This window comes from Oreochromis niloticus, unplaced genomic scaffold (assembly GCF_001858045.2).
Source record: "Oreochromis niloticus isolate F11D_XX unplaced genomic scaffold, O_niloticus_UMD_NMBU tig00001364_pilon, whole genome shotgun sequence".
NCBI classification, from domain to species: Eukaryota; Metazoa; Chordata; class Actinopteri; order Cichliformes; family Cichlidae; genus Oreochromis; species Oreochromis niloticus.
Genome location: NW_020327366.1, coordinates 202737 through 230335, shown reverse-complemented (window position 1 = coordinate 230335; position 27599 = coordinate 202737). Strand labels below are relative to the sequence as shown.

The following is a 27599-nucleotide window of genomic DNA, read 5'->3' as shown; positions in this document are numbered from 1 at the left end:
CCTCCAAAATATGTTACATCCGGGAGTGTCATGTGACTAAAAGAATAATCAGGTGATGTGTTCTATGGAATTCTTATCAGAGTAACAGGGGTGACAGTTGATTCAGGGACACAACATTTTTTAAAGATTTTAAGTATTAAACATGCATTAATAATAAAAAAGAACATTTGATGAGGAACATTAGAAATAAGCCAATCCAGAAATGATGAAAAATCTAGATTTTTTTTTTTTTTAAGTTATATTTGTAACTGAAGTCGAGCAAGCATGACTGGGGACATAGTACTTTAGTGACTTGTGCTAAAATAAAAGTAATTTACTTTTAATGTATTTATCCTGTGTATATATCAATGTGTTCTATGGTAGAGGGGGGTTAAACATACAAGAAAATGGTTTAGAAATAAGCATTAGACAAGTTTTACACTAAATATACCATATTATGTCATTAGGACTCAAATGGCACCAAATAGTAAGAATGACCCATATATATAATTACTGAGTTCTAATGCAGCATGATTACATTATATTCACATTACAGTTCACGTCACACTGATATAGATAAAAAGTACATGCATGATCACAATATTCTTCTCTGCTGTTTGTTGAAAAGCAAAAGCAGGGTCTGCTCTTCATCCATCAGCTGGTTTAACAACAGCGGCATCTGTGTTTTTACTCTGTGCTCCAGTCGGACTCTTTGTTCCTCCTGGAGGAGCAGACAGAGGAGAGTCAGAGAGAGCATCAGATGGATCCAGGCTGGTCTCATAATGACACACATGTAACATCACATGTTCCAGTTTCACACAGAGAAGTGGGCAAAGCTTTGATCCACGTCATGTGATCCCACTCAGCCCTCAGGTGGTCTACACCTGATCATCGTGCAGAGACTGCAGCATCCCTGGACATGAGGACAATATTCCAGAGAAAAGCAGAGACTGCAGGGACAAAGCAGCTGTCTGTCACTGTGTTTGTACATGAATCAAACAGGAAGTGCTGCTGTGGTTATCACTGCAGGTTTAATGTCATATTAAACAATAACTGCTCCATACAGTTCATGCATAGATTATTAGTGCTGTGTTAATTACATGTTGATGCATTTTAAGAGCAGCATTAGTGACATGATTGGAGTGAACATCCTGCTGTGTGTGTTGTTGTTGGCTGTGTGCAGTCACAGAGCTCTGGTGGACATGTGGAGTTTGGCTTCAGTGAAACAGGTTTTATATTTCTGTTTGTTTAGAAACCTTTGAAACTGGCTCATCACAAACTTTCAGGGTCGGGAAAAAACAATATTTCTTTTTTTTATTTAGAATTTTCCAGAAACAAAGAAGATTTTTTAAATAAGGAACGTAACATAAAACAACCTCTAAACTGCTCAGATTGGAGCAGGGAGGACCCGTGGGTCAGAGGGGGTGTGTCATGATGTTTGTCTGATCTTCTCTGAAGCTCTGATGCTTCCTGACAGTCAGCAGCTTTGACCTTTGACTCAAATGAAGCATTTTCACTCCATCAGAACAGCAGAAACATGTTCGGGGTCATCATCATTATAAACTTCTAATGTTAGACAAACAGCTGCAGAACATCTGGCTGAGGTTAGTTAGCTGTTAGCTGTTAGCAGAGGAAGGCCAAAGCAAAGCTGCGTCTTCATCTTCCTCAGTGGTGAATACACAAGAGATACTGTATATACACACAGGCTGCTCTTCATCACCAGCTCCTCCTCCTCCTCAGAGTGTTTCTTCAGCAGTCAGACGTTCCTGTTCTTGGTTCGTGTTCCTGAGGACACAGAGGACAGTCAGACACTCACATGGGTCGGTGGGTTTGATGCTGGAGTCTATCCCAGCTGTGCCAGCTGATCAATATCCTACAAACAGACTGATCGGTTCTCTGATCTGTGATCGATCAGCTGGGACTAGGATGAGGATCAGAGCCAAGAATTAAACCAGGTTCATACATTCATACCTGCACGGGCAGGTGAGTTTCTCTGATCATGTGACCCTGCACATCCTCACTCACTGAGCTCATTTAAACTGGACCAGCTGCAGTTACCATGGTGACCTCACAGGTAAACACAGACACCACTGTGACCCTGCAAACATACCTCAGCTCCCCTTTGACCTCAGATTTTGGTGCCCTCCTCCTCCTGAGACGTGCCAGCATGTCTGCCATGGCTCCCTTTAAGGTTGCTGCAGAGGAGAAAACAGGAGCGAGTCTCAGAGCTCATCAACGTATTTCTACATCACACACACAAACTATGTGACCATGTGCAAGACTCTTTCCTCTCAGCTGTGGTTTAGTTTGAATTTGAATAGTGGAAATACTAAAATCACTAGTGGAACATGAGTGAGCGTCCAAGCCTGCATGAACCCAGCAGAGCTGAACACTGACTCTGGTCAGGTCTCCAAATTCAGGCTGTTAGATTTATAAAACCATACAACTCAATATTAATGAGCAAGATTGAGTGAATCTGATTTCTGTGATTGAATATGTGGATGGAAATCTGGGTTCACAGCCTCTTATTTGTGCCCCTGCACAGTATTTACCACCGGCAGATAGAGGCTGACATCCAGAAATCCTACCAGTGGCTGGACAAAGCTGGACTGAAAGACACCACAGAGGCACTAATCATGGCAGCACAGGAACAAGCTCTGAGTACAAGATCCATAGAGGCTGGGGTCTATCACACCAGGCAAGACCCTTTATATTGTACAGTAGATCGTACAATAATAGATACAGAGAAAAACCCAACAATCATATGACCCCCTATGAGCAGCACTTTGGCGACAGTGGGAAGGAAAAACTTTTAACAGGAAGAAACCTCCAGCAGAACCAGGCTGAGGGAGGGGCCTTTCCTTTCCAGTCACCTTTCTCACTCACTATATGTTAATAGACCTCTCTGCATTGAATCATGTCTGTTATTAATCTCTGTCTCTCGTCCACAGCATGTCTTTATCCTGCCTTACTTCTCTCACCCCAACCGGTTGCAGCAGATGGCCCCGCCCCTCTCTGAGCCTGGTTCTGACGGAGGTTTCTTCCTGTTAAAAGGGAGTTTTTCCTTCCCATAGTAAGATCTACTTTACAATATAAAGCACCTTAAGGCGCCTGCTGTTGTGATTTCGTGCCATATAAATAAAATTTAATTGAACTGAACAGCAGAGTGCAGTCCTAGGAACAGCAAAGATACTGTGCAGGACCCTCAAGCTCTGAGGCCTCTGTTAGATAATGTCAGGTTTTTTTATCACTCTCTGTTTATCAATGATTGCGTGTTTATTGAAGATGATTCTGGGTTATGTAGGTGCCTGAGATATTTCAGAGTTTCTCTGGTAAAGGAGCAGGAGAAGGATGGACTCTCATCATATCTCTTTATACACGACATGAGCCGTGTCCAAATTCATGGGCTGCATCCTCCTGAGGACCCGGCCTTTGTGGTCTACGTGGGCCGGGTCCTCAGAAGGTCGGGTCAGATGGAAGTAAACGGCTGTGAAACTGGACGGTCTAGCCTTCAGATTAGTGTCACCGCTCTCTCAGTGGAGTTTAATAAACTCAGCCGTCTGCTTCTTGCTATCTAAAATATAACAGGACACTGACGTAAGTTCTCGAACATCTCACACTTCTGTTTAATCAGTTTTCTGTTTGATGTTTAGTCAGCTGTGTGAAAACCAAGGAGGAACCCACCCGGGGGATTAATAAAGTTTTATTTTATCTAATCTGATCTAATAACTTTAATCTCAGCCAAACCATTTAGCCATGAACAAATAAAACACTGAAAAAGGCAAAAACAATAACATTTTTAGGTTGTCTAAGTGACTTATATATTACGTTTAACCTGAGTAGCGAAATGATCTGAAAATGATGTGCCGGGAGTTGTGCCGTTCTCGACCCTCGAGCTCCCGGTTAGCTATCGAGCTGGTGGGTAACAGACGTCTCCGAAAATGTCGGAACACTTTTGCAAATATGCGATATCTTGATAAACCGAGCAGATATTTGAAGTTTACGCAGCTACATTCTTGCCCGAAAATATGTTAAAAGTTTATTTTGTGACCCAGAAAGAGTAATAAGAGTAATATTAAAACCTTAGTAGCGGCCGCCATTGTTGAAAACTGGAATTGGCTGGGCCGCGCTATGAATTCTGGGATATGGTGGACCAAGAAGGACACACCCAACCCATCCTTCAAATTCGGGGAAAAGGAGGACGCATTTGTCGGCTGCATTCGGAGGAGTCTACGAATTTGGACAGCCTTCATCACGTCGCTGTGACGTAATCGGTCTACAAATGCGTCCTCAGGAGGATGCAGCCCATGAATTTGAACACCCACATGATTTATTAGTCTGATTGCATTATTTAGCAAATACTCACTGAGACCTGTGACTTGTTCACTCACCTCTGACATTGAGAGTCACTACTCTCTGTAGCAGCATGTGTCCATCCTTGTTGTAGACGGTGCAGGTGTAGACTCCACTGTCAGTGAGGCGGAGGTCTTTCAGGGTCAGACTGAGGTCTCCAGTTCTCAGTGGATCTTCATCCATCTCTGCGCGACCTCTGTAACCCTGGTGCTGTTTGTCTGGCTGGCTTTGGCTTTTCTGAAACATGCAGACTTTGGTGTGTTTGGAGTCTGAGTGTGTCCACTCCACTGTGACGCGCTGATGAAGGTCAGCTGTGGTTTGAAAGGGCAGCAGCACAGACCTCTCCCCTTGTGTCACCTCCAACACGCCCACTTCATTATCTGAAAAGAGACCAGAGCAGAACATGTCAAGTACAGACAGACAGACATGAGTGAGGTTGATCCTCCATCATGTCCTCTGCTGTGTAACCAGCAGCTCTTCACTCATGTTTTCAGTGTTTCTCTGACTTGGAGCTGAACTGCTTTTGTGTTTATGTGTGAGGCTGCACAGCTTTCTGTTGCTTTCTTTACTCTTACACATTCATTCTCAAACAGCTGGAAACAGATGGACTCACAGCTGAACAATGTCCTGAACACTGGGACATTTCTTCATCTGAACAGTTTTAAATGGATGGAAAAATGTAACATGTCAGCAGAGTATGACTTTTTTAATTCACTTTGTTTCTGTGATATCAGGTTATCACAGATCCATCAGCAGATCTTTGATTACACTGATTCATGTTCGATTCACATAAACAGCTGTTACACTCACCTGTGACACTGAGAGTCACCACTTTCTGTAGCAGGATGTCTCTGTATGTGTTGTTGACGGTGCAGGTGTAGACTCCACTGTCAGTGAGGTGAGGGTGTCTAAGGGTCAGACTGAAGTCTCCAGTTGTCAGTGGATGTCCATCCATCCTGGCACGATCTCTGCGATGCTGGTGCTCTGTGCAACAACTTATAACTATCAACTTGCACTTGTAGACTTTCACACTGTTGTGTCTCCACTCCACTGTGGTGCCCTGAGGAAGGTCACGTGGTATTTTGAAGGGCAGCATTACAAACTTTAGCCCTTGTGTAACCACCATCTGCATCCCAACATCTAAAAGCAGAATATCAGAGTACAGACAGGCAGACATCAGTGAGGTTGATCCTCCATCATGTCCTCTGCTGTGTAACCAGCAGCTCTTCACTCCTGTTTCTCTGACTTGGAGTTGAACTTCGTGTGTGTTGATGTGTGAGGCTGCACAAACAGCTGTGCAGCTTTTATCCTCACACAGCTGGAAACAGCTGGAAACACTCACAGGTTTTTTCTACAGCAACAACCTAGAAAAGTATAAGTAACAGTAAATAATAAATCTTGAATGTTACTGAGCAGCACACAAAACCAACAATGCAGGATATGCTTTGAGGCAGCAGCCCAGTAAGATAGTGTGTGTCTGTGAACACCTGTGTGTACACCTGTATCCACACCTGTGTGCGTAAACACATTTGTATTCAAAGGTTTCTCCATGTAACTGTCTGATAGTGGGTGTCAGGAGCCATGACAGGGGTTCACCCAGCAGCCATGGAAGCCACAGAAAGCACAGTGGACTGTAGTGATGAGCCCGCGGGCTCTGTTCCCTTGTTTCTTATCAAGTGCAACAGTGATATCATTTACCACTTCTGAACGTCTGTGGATTATTTCGGTTCTCAGTGGTCACAGACAAGTAATATCTGGATTTAGCTTGAACGCGGACATTGCAGACTCGGCTATCCAGCTAACCGGATTAGCATGCTACCGAGCCGACAGAGAAGCCTCCTTATCTGGTAAGAGCCTAGGCGGTGGTTTAACGTCAACAAACTGTGGTGCACAAACTTGGCTGAAGTGAGTCGCCACTGCTCACCACAGGAGGGATTTTTAATAGTAAAGTGTTACCCGTTCTACCGAGAGAGTTTTCCTCGATACTTGTTATAGCAGTGTATCTCCGTACAAAAGCTAATGCTAACATAGCACTAGGAGAGCTATCTCAGGCTATCAACAAGCTCCAGACTGCACATCCGGAAGCTTTCCTTGTCATAGCTGGCAACATTAACCATGTAAACCTAAAGACAGTCCTCACCAAATTCCACCAACATGTAAACTTTTTCAACAAGAGGGAAGAACTGCCTGAAGTTTCCTCGGTTCCAAAGCCAGACCCTCCTTTGATGGTCTGACAGAAGTGTGTGCATTGGAGCCCATCATCAAGGAGTGTGTTTTCTCTCCTCCAGGCCCCTCTGCTTATATAGCAAGTAAGGATATGCCAGAGGAGGCAAGACATTAAATAATGTATGAAAAGACTGTGTGTGAACTGGCAAGTGATCATGTTTTGCTTGCTGTTCCTATGTTCAAAAAACTGAAAATGCTGATCACGAACCCGCCTTAAACTCAAAAATGACAATATGGATTCAGGTCATGGTAACCCAAACTGTGAAACTTCTCAACTAGAATTCTGTTTACCTCAGAATATCAAGCAGGGTGTTTTTGAAATGTTTAGCACTGTCACCTCCAATCAGGAGATTGAGGCTGAGCTCAGGGGATCCGATTCTACTGTTAGTGAATAAATGTTATCTCCTCTCAGAGTTACGCTGACATATTTCTCCTCTGAGTCTGTGAACTTATTACTAGACAAGGTTTTGAGTTGGGATGATAATGTTACCACCAACACACAGCCTGAAATGTCACCTGTCTCAGCTAGAGATTCTAGCACTGTGTTATCTGTACTGTTTCTTCGCACAACCCAGTTAACACTCCTAAGTTACAGTTCACTTCAAGTGTGGTTTCAAGCAAATATGGCAATCCTATATACAACTGTCATGCTATTAAGTTGCCATCAACTAGATGCTTATCTGGAAATTTAAGGTTTGCCCTGGAACCCAGCCATGAAGGTCTAAGTTGTGTTTTTGTGGGCAATGCTGTAGATCTTGTTTGTTGTCCAGCCTCTCTGGACTTTAAAGAACTATCAATGAATGGGGATATCAAGCCTATGTTCAATTCTTCTGGGTTTGAGGAGACTGAACTCACTGCTTTAGAGCCAGTTGAGACTGTTTGCATCACTTCTGGATCAAACTAGCTGGCTCTCCTGTCACCCATTTCCAGGTGCTCAGAGACTGTTTGTTTTTGGACGTTTTGCTGTGGTGTTACAGGTCGGGTGGTGTGGCAGTTACTTGTGCCAGCTGGGGGCTCAGGCGAGCTCGCCCAGCATCCCGCTCCAGCGACCAGCCTTGTCTGGTCCAGCCTTGTCTCCTGCTGCTGCCATGCCACCGCCACGCAGTGCGCCCTGCACACCTGCGTCTGCCATCGGCCACTTTCCAGGCTGTCAGCTGGACATCTCCGCCATCTTAGTCGGCCCCCTGAACTGCTTCGCCGCCAATCCCTTCCCCACGGTCACCCTCCTGAGCTGCTTCACATCAGAAAAAGCAACACATCATCTGCATACAGACTGAGTTGATGTTCTACATTCTTAATTACTACAGCCTGTCTAAATGCTGGTTTGATAAAAACTGCAAACAGTAAAGGAGAGAGTGGGCATCCCTGCCTGGTGCCACTCAGGAGACAGAAGTTGGAGAATGTTTGGTCATTTGGCCTCAGACAAGCTGTTGCTTTCTCTCTTGCTGTGAGTTTTTTAGTGGCACTGGATTATAGGTTTGTAACTTGAACCTATCCGCTGGAACGTTGAAGGCAATGTAATTACACAGCAAGCAAGACACGAAGTAGGCAACATTCTTTATGTTTCACGTGCACGGGAGAGAACTGGACAGGCGCCGTTCCTTCGCTTGACCCCAGTTGCTCTCGTCCGCTCTCCCGTAACACTGCTCTTTTATTGTGGTTACATGAATATGCATAGGTTCATTAACATATGACATCTTATATAGGTATGCATGTGAACAAAGAATACCCTGAGTGTGTGTGTGTGTATCTATGTGTGTATGGGGTCAAGATGTAACCCCAGGAAGACTCCCCAAAGCTGGTGCCAGGAGTCTAGCGGTACATCTGAACAAAAGGCTCTTAGACTCAAACAGATATACGTGTGTTTGCTATACCATATATCAGCAGGAGAAGATACGACCTCTCCTAGGAGGTGTGTGATCTATGCCAGAACACTCTGAAGAGGAGTGAACGCACTCCCCTCTTCATGCTACACAGAGTTGTTACAGGCCTCCTAGGATGAGACATTCTTTCAATCTACAAATGATTATATACTTCTAAGCATATATGAGTAAATATTTCTAAGCATAAATGACAATCACAATACAAATCTAACACCGGAGCAGAGAGTGGACAGTGGACTGGTGATTTTTGCCTGAGCAAAGATAGAAAGACAGAGACTAAAACACAACCATGGTGTGTTGGGTCCTTGTTACAATGATCTACGTTTATTTATAAGTCATATCTTGGATTTGGTCTGCTGTTTTGGCGTTACCCCCACTCATTGTTTCCCCAATCTGATCATATGTTTATTTCTTTTAATGTAATGCAACAGCTTCCAAAACCTGTGACATCACATTTAGAAAAATCAGTAATATTAATCTTCCTGATCTTTCATCTCCCATTTATGACCTTCCATTTATTCACAGCTCCTCATCCCCTGATGAACTCGTTTCTTATTATAATGTCAACGTTCATAACCTTCTTAACATATTTGCTCCACTTAAACACCGAACTGTCTCATTTTCCCATTCAGCACTGTGGTTTACATGTAACATGCACCATATCAAAGCTAAAGGATGCCAACTGGAACGTCTGTTCAAGAAAACCGGACTCACCATACATAAAGAAATGTATAAGTATCATATCTTGTTGTATAAGGACTGCATTGCTTCAGCCAAATCTGCATACTATTCTGGCTTAGTCAGTTCTAGTGAAGGTAACTCCAGGTCTCTCTTTTCTTTGTTTAGTAAAATCACAAAACCTCTGGACTCATTCTCCTCTCATATGGACTCTGCTGACTTTTGCAACTCTCTTACATCTTTTTTCACTCTTATAATCTCTGACATCCACCAATAATTTACCTCTTTAGGAACTTCTAACCTTGAAGTAGACTTTCTGTTTCCCTCACTGTCTTCCTGTCATTCATTTTCAAATTTACTCCTACCTGATGTATCAAATCTTATTCAAAACTCTAATTTATCCACTGGTCAGCTCGACCTTCTTCCCACTGTGTTAGTTAAAGCCTGCCTTCCCTCATTGGCTCCTCTCATAACTTGTTAGGGTGCCTGGGTCGTTGACCCAGGGTTTTGTTTATTATATTATTGAAATTGATTTTGATATTATTTATCATTTCTAGTCTTTAGTTTCTTTGTTAGATTTCTGTCTTATGGTTTATGTCTCTGTCTCCCCTGTCAGCTGTATCCCCTTGTTAAGTTCGCATCTCTGTTATGTTTCCTGTTTTACTTTGAAAGTCTGTGTCTCATGTTAATGCGTCTGGTTTTGCTTCCTTTGTCTCGTCAGCCCTGATTTGTCCCAGCTGTGTTTCCCTCCTGTCTCTCATCTGCTTGCTTGCCTGCCTCGCAGTTTTGTAACATAACTAATATTATCCACTCACACTGGAATTGTTCCTTCATCTTTGAAAACTCCTTTTGTCATTCCAGTTCTCTCAAAGCCTGGGGCAGATCCCAATAACTTTTATAATCTTCGCCCAGTATCAAACTTCCCCTTTATTTCAAAAATCCTTGAGAAAGTTGTTGCCTCCCAGCTTCACTCATAGCTCAGTGACCATAATCTCTACGAACAATTTCAGTCTGGTTTCCGCCCCAATCATAGCACAGAAACTGCTCTGTTAAGGATTACTAATGACTAATGACCTTCTGATGGCAGCTGATTCTGGTCTTTTAACCATTCTAATCCTTCTTGATCTTAGTGCGGCATTTGATTGCATTTCTCATAATATCCTCCTGAACAGATTAGCATCCATTTGCATTAGTCATACCCCCCCTTGCCTGGTTCACCTCCTATCTCTCAGACCACACTTAGTTTATCCAAATTAAATTCTGCTCTTCAAGTTTCTTTACTGTTTCTGCTGGTGTGCCCCAGGGTTCAGTATTAGGGCCTCTTTTATTCATTATCTACATGCTCCCTCTTGGCCATATATTCCGAAAATATAATATCAGTTTTCATTGTTATGATGATGACATCCAGCTCTACATTTCCTCCAAACCTAGTTCATCACTTCCACTCTCAAACTGTCTTATGGAGATTAGATCATGGTTCTCCTCCAAACTTAACAGTAATAAAACAGAAGTTTTACTCGCTTTCACAGCCTCCATCTTAACCAGATCTCACAGTTTCTCCATTAATATTGAAAATTCCCACATCCTTCCTTCCCCGCAGGTGAAGAGTTTGGGTGTTTCAGATTTCAGTCTCACATTAATTACATAACCCGGTCTGCATTATTTTCACTTACATAACATTAACCAACCTTGTCTCTTTCTTACTCCCATGCTGCTGCCATACTTGTCTATAGTCCTATTACTTCGGGGATTATTTATTGCAACACCATCTTATTTGGTCTCCCCAATAAGTCCCACCAAAAACGTCTTCAGAATTCTGCAGCTCGGGTCGTAACTCGTACTCCTTTAAGAGACCATATTACCCCAATTCTCCAACAGCTTCACTGGTTGCCCATAGAAGCTAGGATGCATTTTTATGGTGTATCCTACATCTTAGTTCTCATGTTTAAGTGCATCCACAATCTTGCCCCTCCTTGTATCTGTCATCTGCTTCTTCCGCTTCTGTCTTCTCATTATGGGAACAGAGCTTTCAGTCACTCTGCTCCTCAGCACCGGAACTCACTTCCTTCAGTATTAACCCTCTCGAGACAGGCGTTGCCGATTTGCAACAGTTAAAAACTAACAACCTGATTACCCCACATACAGTTTTTTTTTGATAATTTTCCCCAAATATCAGATTTTTCCTGTAACTAAAACTTAATTTGAGCCTGAGAAGTTTAAGAAATATAGATTCCCTACCCTTATTCACTTCATCCACTTATCTCCAAGGCCGAGGTCAGTAGCTCGGCGCTAGATAAATAGCTGCAGGGCAGGATGGCTGGGTCTACATCGGCTTACTTCTCACCAATTACTTCTCGAGATTGATAAAAATGTCCGGGTTTTCCTATATTCTGACAGAAGACCCATGTGTGATGTCATCCCCAAACAGCTGCTTTGTGAGCACTTGTTCTGCTCTCACAGACAGGACAGACAGCGCACAGCAACGAGTCTAGTGATGTCTAAAAGATCCCAAAGCATAAGTCCTTCTTTCAGATGAACTGCAAAAGAAATTTCCCTCCTACCGACCATAGCTGGACTGGCCATGGGGCATTCCGGGCATTTGCCCGTTGGGCCAATGGTGATTTTTCGATTTTACGGGCCGATGTTTTTTTGTTGTTGTTGTTTTTGTAACGGTATAAACAATGAAAGGTGGTGGATTGGCCAGATGCTGGCTGATGTGTAAAAAGTATCTCAGTTTTTTGGCAGTGCTCCTTCCATCATAAAACTGTCAATGATCAGCTGATCGGCTTTTCTGATGCAAGTCCCGTCTTTCTTGTTTGTTTATCGCCCACTTTGCGCTAGAAAGAGGAGACCAGTGGATAAACAACAGCATCACGTTTGATCAGCTGTAGTTAGAATGTATTTAATATTAATTTCTAGTATCAGCTGATGTTTGCTGGAGCCACAGCTGTAAAGCTGCTGGTCATGATATCAGTTTGTATATCTGGTGAGAGGGAAACATGCAGATGAAACCAGGAGATGTCCTTACTGAATCATCAGAGCTGAACAGGTGATGGAGAAACAGGTTTACCTTTTAGGTGACATGAATGAGTTGAAGGGAAGTTATAAACTGTTTCTGAGAGACAAATAACACCAGGATCATTTTTCTAAGTAGCTGACAGCTGGTAACTGTGCAGGGGCGGGTCTAGCAAGGTTTTGCCAGGGGGGCCAGGTAGGGCATTAACAGGGAAAGGGGGGCACAAAGAAATACATGGCATTGTAAACTGGAGATGCAGATTGAAGTAAAGAAGAATTTGAGTTGAAAGCATTCTTCTCATTCTGTTCACAGTCTGTCAAACTGGATAATCTAAGTCAAGTCCACATCTAGTGAGGACAGAATGAGACTAAAGTTGGCAGAATTCATATTTCGTGGTAGTCTGCCATTTTCCTTGATTTCCTGCAACATTCTGTGGTGTGAGAATTGTCCAGAATTATTTGTAGAAAGCCGACTCGACCTGGAGCCTTATTATTAGGCATACTTATCAGGGCTTCCTGGAGTTCACCTCGTGTCAGCAGCAAATCCAGTGTTGTTGCTTGACTGTCTAGCAATTTTGATCAATTTCGTATTTAGATGGGTTTATTTGTGGTGAGTACAAAATTTCATAGATATCCCTAATAATGTTGTTTATTCTTTTAGGGTCATAAATTATGTTCCCAGATAAATAAACAGCACATATAGTTGTTTTTTTCCCTATTTATGTTTAACTGGTTAGTGTGAGGAATTGAGGTGTTATTTTTCTGCCATTTTTATTATTTCATTTTACTATTTCTAGTTTCATTATTTTGTTATTGCTATTGCATCATAATCATATAACAAGCATCTGCATTGACGCATTTATTAATATTGATATTGCATTTAGATGTTTAAACATATTGGCACCCAATTAAGCTTTATTACAGGTGCAGTTATAACCACTTTAAACTGTTGAGTTGAATTTATAATCTTAAATGTTTATATGCAGACCGCAGTGTGAAAGAGTAACTCTGTGCCAAAATAAGACAGGAAGTTACATGTTTTTTGAAGTCACATGCTTTGCAGGAAGTGAAACCAAAACCAGAGTCTGAGCGACAGTTATTCTGAGGAGCTAGTCGGCAGGTGAAATGGGGTGCGATTGTGGTTAGCACATAGACATACACGTAACCACACACACACATACACACACACACACACACACACACACACACACACACACATACACACATACACACACACACACACTTAGTTAGAGGGATCATTTATAGGGGAAAGTTTAATTTGTTTTGCTTGGGGTTGCTTTTAGACTATATTAGGAGGAGCGAACATATTGGCAACTTTTGAAACTGTTGGAACTTCTGTTATGAAAACGATTATAATCATTTATACATAATTGCATTTTGTGCTTATTAAAGAGCTGTCGCTCCTTGGTCAAGTGAGGGTCAAAAACTTTTGGTTGGCGTTATGACCAGCCAATCTACTGTGAGTTTGACTGGAGCTGTGGAAGGATCGCAACACACGCTTCCAAGACATGTATATCAGGTTATCTTTATGATCTTTTATTTGTTTATATTCTTTGATTAAGTTTTAAGTAGTACCATTTAAGTAAGACATTTATTCAATATATTACACATCAGTTTCAGTTGTGTATGTGCTGGCCTTTGTCTGGGGAGAAGGTGAGAGGTGAGACAAAGTGCAGCTGCGGTGATGACATAACCACATACATACACATAGTAGTAGGCTCATTTTGTGGTAAAGAGTTCAGATTTAATTCTGCTATAACTGTAAGAGTGCCGGCGGACGCAACCGAGCTGTTTCAGGAAACCGATCTGCTGGTTCCAGCGATAAGCGACAGCGGTGTGGGGGAAAACATCTGCATGGAGGCGAAGACGCGATGTTCTTTTAATTGTGTCTCAAGTTGTCAAATAGAACATTTGTGGTTTTGAAGCTGATGTACTGACGCAATGAGGGGGCATCACAAAATATACTCTGATGCATATAAAACTGTAGTTTGATGTTAGGAGGATGAGATTGTGGGGCTCTCTGCTTACGGAGTCAGCTCATTCTCCCACGCGTGTCTTTTCATTAAAAACCATCGTCTTTACCTTTTGGACCAGTGTGGTTACTTGCATTCCGCCTGTATTTCCTTCCTAATATTTTTGAACCCAACATTAGCTAGGAATCCACCGGATTTGTTACCGTGTTCAACATTTTGCAGGAGAAGTCTTTGTACTAAGAACTGAGTTTTTTTTATTAACAATTTTATTTAATCCCAAGAATCGATTCTGTTCATGTTGACGTAGTGTTTTCAGTAGGAGAAACTTTTCGTCTCTCATCCGAGTGACTTCTTCGGTCTCAGCTGACTGCAGGTTTCCCCAACCCTATGAACAGTACATTTGCATAATGACTGAAACAAAACATTTCTCCCACAAAATGCTGCGTCCAGATGAACAGAATCAACTTTTGGGGATTTACTTACCTTGATGATTGAGCATGCATCAAGACATAATTTGATTTAATTCTAGTTTTGTTTTAAATATCTTGTTTAGTATTTTCTGTTCTTGGTGGCGCACGTAGGTTTCTTGCCCTGCTTCCCTGCTTTCCAGAGTACAGATGATAATGTTCCGGGAAGGTCATTATAGTCTAAATATAAAGTTCACTTTAAAAAAAAAAGTTTCACGGACAGGTTTCTACATCTGGGATTCACACTGTGGACAAGAAGCTGTTACACTCACCTCTGACACTGAGTATCACTGATTTCTGTAGCAGCATGTGTCCATCCTTGTTGTAGACGGTGCAGGTGTAGACCCCACAGTCAGTGAGGTGGAGGTCTTTCAGGGTCAGACTGAGGTCTTTAGTGTTCAGTGGATCTTTGTTCATCTCTGTGCGACCTCTGTAATCCTGGTCCTGTTTATCTGGCTGATTGTTTCCACTCTCATACACGTGGACCTTCATTTGTTGTGGTTCAGTGAGAGTCCACTCCACTGTGACGTCCTCAGGAAGGTCAGGTGTTGTTGTAAAGGGTAGAAGGACAGACGTCTCTCCTTGTGTCACCTCAACCACCTCTGTCTGAGAAACTGAGAGAAAAAAAGAAGCAAAAAACAAACAGACAGACATCAGTGAGGTTGATCCTCCATCATCTCCTTTGCTGTGTAACCAGCAGCTCTTCACTCCTGTTTTCAGTGTTTCTTTGACTTGGAGCTGAACTGCTTGTGCGTTTATGTGTGAGGCTGCACAAACAGCTGGACACACAGGTTTACACATCTGGGATTCAGACTGTGGACAAACAGCTGTTACACTCACCTCTGACACTGAGTATCAGTGACTTGTGTAGCAGCATGTGTCCATCCTTATTGTAGATGGTGCAGGTGTAGACTCCACGGTCAGTAAAGCGGAGGTTTTTCAGGGTCAGGCTGAGGTCTTTATTTTTCACTCGATCTTCGTTCATCTCTGTGCGACCTCTGTAATCCTGGTCTTGTTTATCTGGCTGATTTTTTCCACTCTCATACACGTGGACCTTCATGGATTTGGGTTGAGTGAGAGCCCACTCCACTCTGACGTCCTGAGGAAGATCAGGTGTGGTCTTAAAGGGCAGCAGGACAGACCTTTCACCCTGTGTTACCTCCAACATCTTTGTCTGAGGAACTGAGAGAAAAATAAAACACAAAGTTTACAGACAGACATCAGGGAGTGTGATTCTCCATCATGTCCTCTGCTGTGTAAACAGCAGCTGTTCATTCTTGTTTTTGGTTACTGTAGAAAAACAGCTGTTACCTGTGACATTGAGAGTCACTGATTTCTGTATCAGCATGTGTCCATCCTTGTTGTAGACGGTGCAGGTGTAGACTCCACTGTCAGTGAGGTGGAGGTCTTTCAGGGTCAGACTGAGGTCTTTAGTGTTCAGTGGGTCTTCATCCATCTCTGTGCGACCTCTGTAACCCTGGTCTTGTTTATCTGGCTGATTGTTTCCACTCTCATACACGTGGACCTTCATGGGTTTGGGTTGAGTGAGAGCCCACTCCACTGTGACGTCCTGAGGAAGGTCAGGTGTGGTCTTAAAGGGCAGCAGGGCAGACTCCTCTCCTTCGGTCACTACCAACGCCTCCACCCACTCTGGAGGAGGAACTGAGAGAAAAAGCGAAACACAGTCCAATCCTACTTTATTTATAAAGCACTTTAAAATACCCAGCACAGGACCAAAGTGCTGTACATAAAATAAGTTAAAAACAATAGAATAACAGAAAAAGCAAAAGTAAATAAAACACACAATACATAAAAATTAAAACAGTGCTATATTAACAAAAGAAAACAAGATAAAACCGCATAGAATCAATTAAAACAACTAAAATGAAACTAAAAAATAAAAACCAACATGTCACGTGGTGTCAAAGGCCAGGGTGAAGAGGTGGGTTTTCAGGAGTGACTTAAAAACAGGTAGTGAGTAGGGATGGGTATCGTTTAGGTTTTATCCGATACCGGTGCCAAACCGGTACTTTTGAAACGGTGCCGGTGCAAGTTTCCTGCAGTTTCTGAGGAATATTACAGTCAATCTGGATCAAAATTGGCCCACAGGTACAGTAGCTGTCCCACAGGAGAAATCTGTCAAATGTTGGACCTCAACTACTCAGGATGATTTTTAATGAACTTTTGAAATTGACATAATTCTATTGTATTGACTGTATTGCATATAAAAGACGTTTCCTGCAGTTTCTGAGGAATATTACAGTCAATCTGGATCGAACTTGGAACAGATGTACAGTAGGTGTCCCACAGGAGAAATCTGTCGAAAGTTGGACATCAACTATCAAGAATGATTTGTAATGAATTTTTTGACATCAACCAGACTGTCCCGCTTTAGGCTGTCCCAAAGCAATTTATGCACGTGCGTGCATGTCTGAGTCCGCTCGCATGCATGTCTGAGTCCGCTCGCGTGCATGTGTGAGTCCGCTCGCGTGCATGTCTGAGTCCGCTCGCGTGCATGTCTGAGTCCGCTCGCGTGCATGTGTGAGTCCGCTCGCGTGCATGTGTGAGTCCGCTCGCGTGCATGTCTGAGTCCGCTCGCGTGCATGTCTGAGTCCGCTCGCGTGCATGTGTGAGTCCGCTCGCGTGCATGTCTGAGTCCGCTTGGGTGCATGTCTGAGTCCGCTCGCGTGCATGTCTGAGTCCGCTCGCGTGCATGTCTGAGTCCGCTCACGTGCATGTGTGAGTACGTGCGCACGTGTACTTGTGCTCGGATCTATGCTTTCGATCAGGAAATAAGGAGAAAAGGCGCTGCCGTAAAGACTGGTGTAAAAGCGGAAGAAAATTTATGCGGCGGATAAGAAGCGGCTGACTTGATCGCGGCTCACAAATGACGGCTCACTTGACCGCGGTTCTAAAAGAACGTACGTACCTGGACCCGCCTACTATCCTTGTAAAATGATTGGCTAGAATCTGAAACTTTCCCAGGAAGGCCATTAATTGGCTGTAAACTACATTTTCAAGAATTTTGGAAAGAAAAGGTAGTTTAGTGGAAGGCCTGTAATTTTTAAGAACCGTAGGATCAAGAGCAGGTTTTTTAATCGGGGGTTTGACTACTGCATGTTTAAAATCTTTAGGGACAACACCTGAAATCAAAGGGTTTACCAGCTCAAGAACCAAAGGTCCAACTGTTGGTAACACCTCTTTTAAGAGTTTACAGACAGACAGACAGATGTCAGTGAGGTTGATCCTCCATCATCTCCTCTGCTGTGTAACTAGCAGCTCTTCACTCCTGTTTTCAGTTTTTCTGTGGACAACCAGCTGTAACACTCACCTCTGACAGCGAGAGTCACTGATTTCTGTAGCAGCACGTTTCCATCCTTGTTGTAGACGGTGCAGGTGTAGCGTCCACTGTCAGTGAGGTAGAAGTCTTTCAGGGTCAGACTGAAGTCTCCAGTTCTCAGTGGATCTTCCTTCATCTCTGTGCGACCTCTGTAGCCCTGGTCTTGTTTATGTGGCTGATTGTTTCCACTCTCATACACGTGGACCGTCATGAGTTTGGGTTGAGTGCGAGTCCACTCCACTGTGACGTCCTCAGAAAGGTCAGGTGTAGTTTTAAAGGGCAGCAGGACAGACTTCACCCCCTGTGTCACCTCCACAAACTCGCTTTGAGGAACTGAGAGAAAAAAGCAAAACACAAGACAGACAGACATCAATGAGTTTGATCTTCTCTGTGGAAACACGCACACACACACACACACACACACATATACCTTCACTCTGCTTCATCCTTTTATGTTCAAAATACACACAGAGACCACAGAGAAGAGTCAGGAGAAGAAGAGTACCCAGGACACCTGAGAGGACTTTGGGCCAGACTGGAGGAGCTTCTGTAATACAAACATGGGAGAGGTTGTTTGAGTTCTCTGTTGTACGCACTGCTCACCATCCTCTGTTTGGACTGTCTTTTTGTATGTTTTTGTTTACGGAGTTTTGATTTTGGACCACAGTCAGTAGTTAGAGCCGGCTCTTTTTAGTGATGCGAGCTGAAAGAGACGGTTCTCTAAAAAGAGCTGGAATTCCCATCAGTATTGAGAACAGCTTTCTTGGTGTGATAATAGTGTCACGTTCCTGGGTCTGTTGACCCAGCGTTTTGAGTTTTAGTTTATTTTGATGTTTATGGTTTATTTCTACTTCATTAGGTTATCTAAGCTCATTTGTTTATTTAGATACCCCTTGTGTTTTCTTCCCCTTTATTAACTTTTCCTCGATCTTTGTGTTTCATGCTGTGTGTCTTTTGTTATCAAGTTTATATTGTCTTGTCTGCGTCTCATGTTTCCTGTTTTATTTTGAAGGTCTGTGTCCTGTCAGTGTAGTCAGCTTTGCTTCCTTTGTCTCATTATGTCAGACCAGTGTCAGCTGTTTCCCCATGTGTTCCCACTTCCCCTAATCACCTCCTGTGTATTTAAGTCCTCTGTTTTCAGTGTGTCATTGTCAGGTCGTCTGTTGTCCATGCCATGTTTTCCATGCCATGCCATGCCATGCTTCCAAGTTTCTTACCTAGGTTTTTCTTATTGTTTGTTAGATTTCCCAGTTTAGGTTTGTGTTATTTTTGCTTCAGTTTGCCTTGCCTTTTTGTTTGTACCTTTTACCAGCCTCATTAAACGGCTCGCTTTTTGTTAACGTTCACTTTTCGCTTCCTGTTCCTTGGAGTCTGCATTTTGGGTCCTTTTTGCAAATTCATACAGTCTGCCCCCGCCAGACTGTGACAGAACGACCTGACCAGTCATGGACCCAGCAGACTCAGCTCTCACCGAGTGTCTGGAGGAGATGGCTCGGATCCAAGCGATCCTCAACCGCGTCCTCACGGCACCAGATTGGAAGAGCAAGCTTGTAATGGTGAACGTCGCTGAGGCTATTATGCAGAGGGATCCCCGCCTCCTCCAGCTTCCGGACTCACCTGCCATAGTTGATGCTTTTACAAGGATAAAGGAGATGCTGCAGGCCCAGGAACTGTCGAGTCATGTAATGGCTTCCAGCACCTTCCAGTCACGGCTACCCCACAACCAGTCGTCTCCACCGCTGCCTCTAGAGCCTGAGTGTGTCCGTGTCGGCTCGCTGAGGTTCGCCACAGCACCCCTCCCTTCGGTGCCGGCACTGCCCCCCAGCTCGCCAGTTCCCTCTTCGCCATCACGGATTAGTCACTCAACCTCACAGTCTCATTCAGACTTCACATCTCCAGCCTCATTTCTGGCGAGGTTGTGGTCGGAGGATGAGGAGCCAGACCCCACAATTAGCCCTGCTTCAGTCACAACTGCTTCTAGAAAGAAGCGGCGTTCACGTCGTCAACGTACCACACAAAGGTTTGAAGTGAGTGACTATATTTTGGCTCCTCATGTTTTTTCTAAAGAGAATATTAAAACTAACACTACCTTACCAGTTCATGGGCCCGGCTATAAAAAGACTGTTTATGATTCTGAAATGACTAAGTCCAAGTCTTCCACAGACCATCTTATTCCTTTGCAAGATTATCTAGCTTCTTTGTGCATTGATCATGCCACGAACTATGCTTCCAAGAAGCCAAATTATAAGACTGTTTGCACTAGAAGTGCTAGCCATGAGGCTCAGCTAAGCAACTGTGGGACAGAGATCCAGGCCAGGTTGGAGCCAGGGGCTGAGATGGAGTTTGTGCAGCCTTTTCCTGTGTCTGCTGGAGGGCCCGAGGAGCCCGTCCAGCCTCATGCCACGTCAGCTGGAGGGCCCGGGAGCCCGTCCAGCACCATGCCACGTCAGCTGGAGGGCCCGGGGAGCCCGTCCAGCACCATGCCACGTCAGCTGGAGGGCCCGGGGAGCCCGTCCAGCACCATGCCACGTCAGCTGGAGGGCCCGAGGAGCCTGTCCAGCCTCATGCCACGTCAGCTGGGGTTCTGGTGAGCCTGTCCAGCCACCTTCTGCTTCTCCACCTGGGGCTTCAAAGCCGTCACTGGCAGCACCACCACCTGCGCCACCACCTGCGGCTTTCATGCCCCAGCCTGCAGCGCGACCTCCTGGGCCACCACCTGCGGCTGCCACGCCTCAGCCAGAGGACGACGCCTCGCCTGGTCCTGCCACGCCTCAGCCAGAGGTCTCCGCACCTGCTGGCCCTGCCACGCCTCAGCCAGAGGTCTCCGCACCTGCTGGCCCTGCCACGCCTCAGCCAGAGGTCTCCGCACCTGCTGGCCCTGCCACGCCTCAGCCAGAGGTCTCCGCACCTGCTGGCCCTGCCACGCCTCAGCCAGAGGTCTCCGCACCTGCTGGCCCTGCCACGCCTCAGCCAGAGGTCTCCGCACCTGCTGGCCCTGCCACGCCTCAGCCAGAGGTCTCCGCACCTGCTGGCCCTGCCACGCCTCAGCTAGAGGTCTCCGCACCTGCTGGCCCTGCCACGCCTGGTTCTGCCACGCCTCAGCCAGAGGACGACGCCTCGCCTGGTCCTGTCGCGCCAGCTGGAGGTTCAGCCGAGCCCGTCCAGCATCCTGCCACATCTGCTGCTTCACCACCTGCGACTTCAGCGCCGTCGTCCGCTGCGCCACCACCTGCGACTTCAGCGCCGTCGTCCGCTGCGCCACCACCTGCGACTTCAGCGCCGTCGTCCGCTGCGCCACCACCTGCGACTTCAGCGCCGTCGTCCGCTGCGCCACCACCTGCGACTTCAGCGCCGTCGTCCGCTGCGCCACCACCTGCGACTTCAGCGCCGTCGTCCGCTGCGCCACCACCTGCGACTTCAGCGCCGTCGTCCGCTGCGCCACCACCAGCTCCATCGCCTGCAGCTGCCAAGCTGCCGCTGGGTCTCGTCTCGCCTGCCACGACCCAGCCAGAGGTCGAGGTCGACGCCGCGCCTCTGCTCGTCTCGCCTGCCACGACCCAGCCAGAGGTCGAGGTCGACGCCGCGCCTCTGCTCGTCTCGCCTGCCACGACCCAGCCAGAGGTCGACGCCGCGCCTGGTCCTGCCTCACCGGCCAAGCCACGTCCACCGCTCCCTACATCCGCTGCCAGGCCACGTCCACGTCCAGCACGGCTGTTTCTGGGGCCTGTCAAAACAGCCTGTCCACGGAAACCCACCAAACCACCCAAGGGGTCACGTCCACATCCACACTACCATCGACCACCTGCCAAGCCACCCGAGGGCCTTCGTGCAGGACCACGCCGCCATCGACCGCCAGCCAAGCCGCCCGACAGGTCTCGTCCATGCCCACGCCGCCATCGGCCGCCTGCCAAGCCGCCCGACAGGTCTCGTCCATGCCCACGTCGCCGCCGCCGCCTGCCAAGCCGCCCGACAGGTCTCGTCCATGCCCACGTCGCCGCCGGCCGCCTGCCAAGCCGCCCGACAGGTCTCGTCCATGCCCACGTCGCCGCCGGCCGCCTGCCAAGCCGCCCGACAGGTCTCGTCCATGCCCACGTCGCCGCTGGCCGCCTGCCAAGCCACCCGAGTGTGGCCACCCATACCTGCTTCGCCACGGCCACCTTCCACATGGTCGGCCCCCTGAACCAATGAACCATGAACTGCTATGCTGTAGACCTCCAGGACGGCCCCCTGATCTGCCTGACTTTGGACTCTTGTGCCATCGGCCTCCAGGTCGGCCACCTGAACTACTTCGCCATGAACTCTTTTTCTGCCGAGACCATGGTCGCCCTCCTGAAACAGGGTCTCGGACTCTTGTGCCCTTGTATTTGGTCTTAGTGGTTCAGATTCTTTGTTTTTTGCGGTTTTGTTTCCGGCCCTCCGTCCTGGACCCCCGCCACCCGCCCTGGGTGGGTTGTTTTGCTTTTGTTTCATGTTTATTTTCTTGTTGTTCCTTTTTTCATGGTTTAGGGCGTCTGGAATCCGCCCTTGAAGGGGGGGCTCTGTCACGTTCCGTTTTGAGTTTTAGTTTATTTTGATGTTTATGGTTTATTTCTACTTCATTAGGTTATCTAAGCTCATTTGTTTATTTAGATACCCCTTGTGTTTTCTTCCCCTTTATTAACTTTTCCTCGATCTTTGTGTTTCATGCTGTGTGTCTTTTGTTATCAAGTTTATATTGTCTTGTCTGCGTCTCATGTTTCCTGTTTTATTTTGAAGGTCTGTGTCCTGTCAGTGTAGTCAGCTTTGCTTCCTTTGTCTCATTATGTCAGACCAGTGTCAGCTGTTTCCCCATGTGTTCCCACTTCCCCTAATCACCTCCTGTGTATTTAAGTCCTCTGTTTTCAGTGTGTCATTGTCAGGTCGTCTGTTGTCCATGCCATGTTTTCCATGCCATGCCATGCCATGCTTCCAAGTTTCTTACCTAGGTTTTTCTTATTGTTTGTTAGATTTCCCAGTTTAGGTTTGTGTTATTTTTGCTTCAGTTTGCCTTGCCTTTTTGTTTGTACCTTTTACCAGCCTCATTAAACGGCTCGCTTTTTGTTAACGTTCACTTTTCGCTTCCTGTTCCTTGGAGTCTGCATTTTGGGTCCTTTTTGCAAATTCATACAGTCTGCCCCCGCCAGACTGTGACAAATAGATGGTAAAATAAATAAATCATATACATAGCAAAGTTTCAAGAAGTACTTCAATACTGAGTACACATTCTGGAGCACAAACCACTCCACAACCTCTATTGTTCACTGCTTTTACCGTATTTGCATTAGTGTGCAGAGGTTTGAGGCAATACTTATAAATGTTCACTTTAATCAATCTTCATATTGCAAAAAAAGGGCCATAAGGATGATCCAGAAAACTATTACAGTTTAATGGATTGTGCTTTTTCTATTCTTTACCACAGATTGGTAAATATGCATTAGTTAATGTACACTGCACAGCTTACAAGCAGAGATTATTTGGTCATTTGCACAACTCGGTAAAGGAAGTGGTTCGTTATGACAATTGTGTGTAAATTGTGAGGGAGGCAACACATCTGTGTGTGTGCAATGAAGCAGGTGGAACAGACCTAAGTGAAGACCTGAAGCAACGTCCCAGCATGACTTAGGTTAAAAAGAGGTACAAAAATGTGTTTTCTACACAGTACAAGGAGGAGGTAGGGCTTTATTGGGTGTATCACCCACTGTTTTTACACTGTGTGAACACATATGTTTATATGTCTGTAAATATGTTTATCTCTTGGAGTGAGCTCTATCAACAGAACTGACCTGTGACCTTCAGCTGTACTTCAGTCCGGCTCAGCTCTTGTCCTTGTTTGCGGGCGGTGCAGGTGTAGGTTCCACTGTCAGAGACTGTGGGGTTCCTCAGAGTGAGGCTGAGGTCTCCAGTCTGCAGAGCGTCGGCTCTCATTGATGTTCGGTTGGTGTAACGATCATTTTGAAGAGAAAGATCATCACCACTCTTCACACGTCCGTGAACCATTGGCCTCGTCAGTTCCTCTTGGTCCCACACTGCTGCTGTGGAGCTCATGGAAACATTAACTGGTACCTGACAGGGCAGCAGGACAGACTCAACCCCCTGCTCTACTTCCACCCCTGAGGCATGCTGGGAAACTGAGGACAGAAACATGAAGAGGTGATCGCTGTGAATGTAGATATTGGTTATGAACTTCGATGTTTTTATGATTGATCTCTCTCCTGTACTTTAAAAGTCACATTTATTTACACAGCCTAATTACATCACACAGAGGTCACAGTTCAAGTGATTGCTGTCAGTGGGAGCGTGCAGCTGCTTAAAGCTGTAGCACCTAGAATACTGACGTAGACAGCTACTTCCATGCAACTGATATAACGTGCAACAAAACATGTTTATACCTTTGTTATTAGGCAAAGTTATGCATTCATGGAACTTTAAGCTTTCTTGTAACCAAATTATGAAGATTGTCTGAAGTTTATTTGCAGTGTATAGCACAAGCAGCACGATGTTATAATTAATACCTACAGGTTTAGTATATCTACTCTCATTGTTCATACTGGTTATAAGTCTGAATAATTTGTAGGTAAAACAATAAAAACCGATTGTGCCAGTTTCCCCATGACTCTTTCTTTGTTTTTGAGAATAACGACTGACAACATCCATTTTCAAGCTGCCAAAAAGTGATTGCTGCATATAACTTGTGGCAGAAATACTGTTTGTACTTCATACTGCTGGATATCATTCAGGAGGGTTATATGTGACACATTATACTGCAAACTTAAAGCGAGCTTTTCGTGGACAATCCAAAGAAACTCAAATGTCCAAAATGTTGTAATTCACAAAATGAGACCAAAACAGGAATAATGGCCTAATTTAAACAGGTGGGAGGAGCTTAAAAAAATCAGGGAGTGTAAGTAATGGTGGTTAATTTCCTGCCTACCACCAGAGAGAGCCTAGTGGTACGTGTACCACAGATTGAGAACCCGTCCAGAATCAAAGGTATCATCGTCTGGTATGTATCAACACGACAGTTTGTCCCACAGAGCTGCCACTCACTGAATCTTTCTGTCTTTGGGACTATTCTGTTGGGTGATGTTTGTGTGAAAATCAAAGAAACAAAGAGAAACTGCCTTCTTTTTTCTACTATAACTGTGTTTACAGGCCAATCCACTGTTTATCTGTCTTACACACTTGACCAAACAGCAAATACAAAATTAAACAAAAAGCTAAAAATCAAAATGTATCTTCCGGGGACATAAAAAAAAGTTAAGTGCGAGTTGGCCCATCTCAAATAAATGAATAATCCAAAAAGTAGCTATGCTAATGCTGTAACAAAGAAGAAAAGAAAGTAAAATATTCCCTCCAAACAAAACTTATAAATTCTAAATGCACAAATCAGTCTGTGCATGATTACATGGCTCTGCCATCAAAAAGTCACCTGCATGAATATATCGCCTATCGTCATTTATTAGATTGATGAATTTATATCATGTCTGTGTGACTCCACATGTTTAAACTCTGACTGTTATCAGTTTAGTTTACTATAAATGAACATGCACAGCAGCTCCTGGGAGACACAAGTTGTATATGAAACACAAACAGATGTGTTTCATCTGGAAAAGCTGCCTCAGATTAACAGCTGAGAGTGAAACAGATGTATAGGATGAACTGCTACCTGCTGACAAACATGTGAATACTTCTGCTTTAAAATGCATTTCTTTGTTATTTTTCTGTTTAAACCGTGACACATGCCTGTGCTGTCACATTGTTTTACCTGCTGAGAGAGAGCGAGAGAGAGACTGCTGCTACAACATTAAAGGTGTGTGACTGCTGTACTGGCTGATATTTCAACATGTATGATGGATGATTAATGAAATAACTGCACATAACAAATGTCACAGAAAACTGTATGTCTGATGTATCTGAGAGAAAAACTGATATCAGGAGTATGTCAGATTTTTAAATCATTCGTTAATTGTATAAGTTTGAAAAATCGTGGTTCTTACTTTTGTGTTCGGAAAAGTCATTTTACTGTTTTTATTTGCGTAAAATTACAGGTTAAAAGTTACTTCTGTACTTTCAATGAAGACTTATTTATCCAAAATAAAAACACTTTGGCCAGATACGCTTGAAATTCATTGTGATGAAGGTTTAATATAACTCAGAGCTAAAATCACAACAATAAAGTAGCTTCTAACAGAACAAGCCTCGGTTCAATCCCCAAATTCCAGCAGACAGCTCTGATGTTTTCCACAGGCTTACTGACGCATTATCCTCTCCGAGGAATAGAAGCGTGACTGTGGGGAAGTACGGGTGACGTCAGTACATACAGCACGAGCGACACAGCGGCAAATGGACCATAAAGTTTGCTTTTAAAGATTTAATCTGCAGTAATAACAATAATAACAATAATAACAATGATGATGACGACAGCGGCTTCTGTGACATAACTGTATTAACTGCACTTATAGTTTTTAAAGTCTCCATGAAGGCCGCACAGTGAGAGGGTTTATGTACGAGTAGCAGCTGACCACACAGAATGACGTCACACACGTTACTGTGGTGGTGTTTAAACACGTGCTCACAGCTGTCCGTGCGCGCGCGCTCGGAGGATCAGAGAGGCCTTCTTACCGAAAGCGAGGAGCAGAAACATCAGCATCTTTAAACAGTCCCGTTACAGCTGATCCTCACCGGACCACCGACACAGGAACCACCGACAGCTCTCAGATCCGTTACTCTGCTGAAGGAGGCGCAGAAAGTCTCCTCCCTGCTGGACAGGAAACACTGACAGGGGGCGTTTCTCAGCACCAAGCTGCTGTTTTATTCTCTTTATCGATGATGTCATTAATACGTCTACATTAACAACAGAGAGACCACAGCAGAGGGACAAATGACAACTCCTCCCAGCTTTCTGATTTTTGAATCTGTCCTGGTTTGAATGTAACACTCGGTTTTGTCTTTAAATGTTCTGAATAAAAGTTCGTTTATGAATCTTGGTTCTTTAAATACAGGACACTTTATAAAAGTTATTGGTTGTTCATGAACTGTTTCATTAAATGTAAAAAAAAGTGAAAATGGAGATGACTGAATTCATACGTGTTCATAATGTAGTGACTGTGTTTCTCATTTCTTCAATAACCACCCAGCTGCTGCTTAATAAAGGTGGCAGTACAGTCGAGGGCGGGGCCTATTATTAAATTATATTATTAACTGTGAAAGAGTGTGAAATGGACACGCATTCACGAGTTGCAGCAAGCTGCAGTATCAGCAGTAGGAAGATGTTTGATTTCCGACCAACATAAAGACAATTCTAGGACATGTTAGGACATATCAGACACTCAGCTCGATCTCACCAGGCAGAAAAGGTGCCTGGACTGTACTTTTTTAATTCTCAAACAATATAACAGTACAGCGCTTATTTTGACATGTCGACGCAGAGTCACATGCATATATATATATATATATATATATATATATATATATATATATATATATATATATATGTATAAGTAGATAAGAACAAAGCAGTAGTCAAACAAAGGAACATTTAAAGAACAGTATAGGTCAGGAATAAAGCAGCATACAAGTACAGTAAGGTGACATAACATATACAAGTATGCATATACAATCTAGTTACATCAATCAAAAAGCTGCA

General features: G+C 44.5%; 1 protein-coding gene across 2 annotated transcripts; it reads right to left on the bottom strand.

Moving 5' to 3' along the window:
* On the bottom strand, positions 1 to 26748 carry LOC106097754 (muscle M-line assembly protein unc-89). Of its 2 annotated transcripts, XM_019355124.2 has the most exons (12): positions 26576 to 26748; positions 23737 to 24081; positions 18366 to 18482; positions 17927 to 18268; positions 15907 to 16257; positions 15436 to 15777; positions 14868 to 15209; positions 5143 to 5472; positions 4371 to 4712; positions 2090 to 2174; positions 1683 to 1764; positions 1 to 700 (listed from the first exon to the last, which is right to left on the bottom strand). In XM_019355124.2, the coding sequence occupies exons 1-11, from the start codon at positions 26601 to 26603 to the stop codon at positions 1716 to 1718; spliced, it is 2673 nt and encodes an 890-aa protein (XP_019210669.1). In that variant the 5' UTR covers positions 26604 to 26748; the 3' UTR covers positions 1 to 700; positions 1683 to 1715. The 2 variants fall into 2 exon arrangements, with proteins under 2 accessions (XP_019210669.1, XP_019210670.1); XM_019355125.2 differs by lacking the exon at positions 14868 to 15209.
* Positions 26749 to 27599: the final 851 nt, after the last annotated feature.

Excerpts from the sequence above, each read along its gene's own strand:
- LOC106097754 (XM_019355124.2), bottom strand. The coding sequence starts at position 26,603 with ATGCTGATGTTTCTGCTCCTCGCTTTCG. Across the intron at positions 24,082-26,575 it reads GTTTCTGCTCCTCGCTTTCG|TTTCCCAGCATGCCTCAGGG; the intron begins GTAAGAAGGCCT and ends TTCTGTCCTCAG. Across the intron at positions 16,258-17,926 it reads AGTGACTCTCGCTGTCAGAG|TTCCTCCTCCAGAGTGGGTG; the intron begins GTGAGTGTTACA and ends TTTTTCTCTCAG.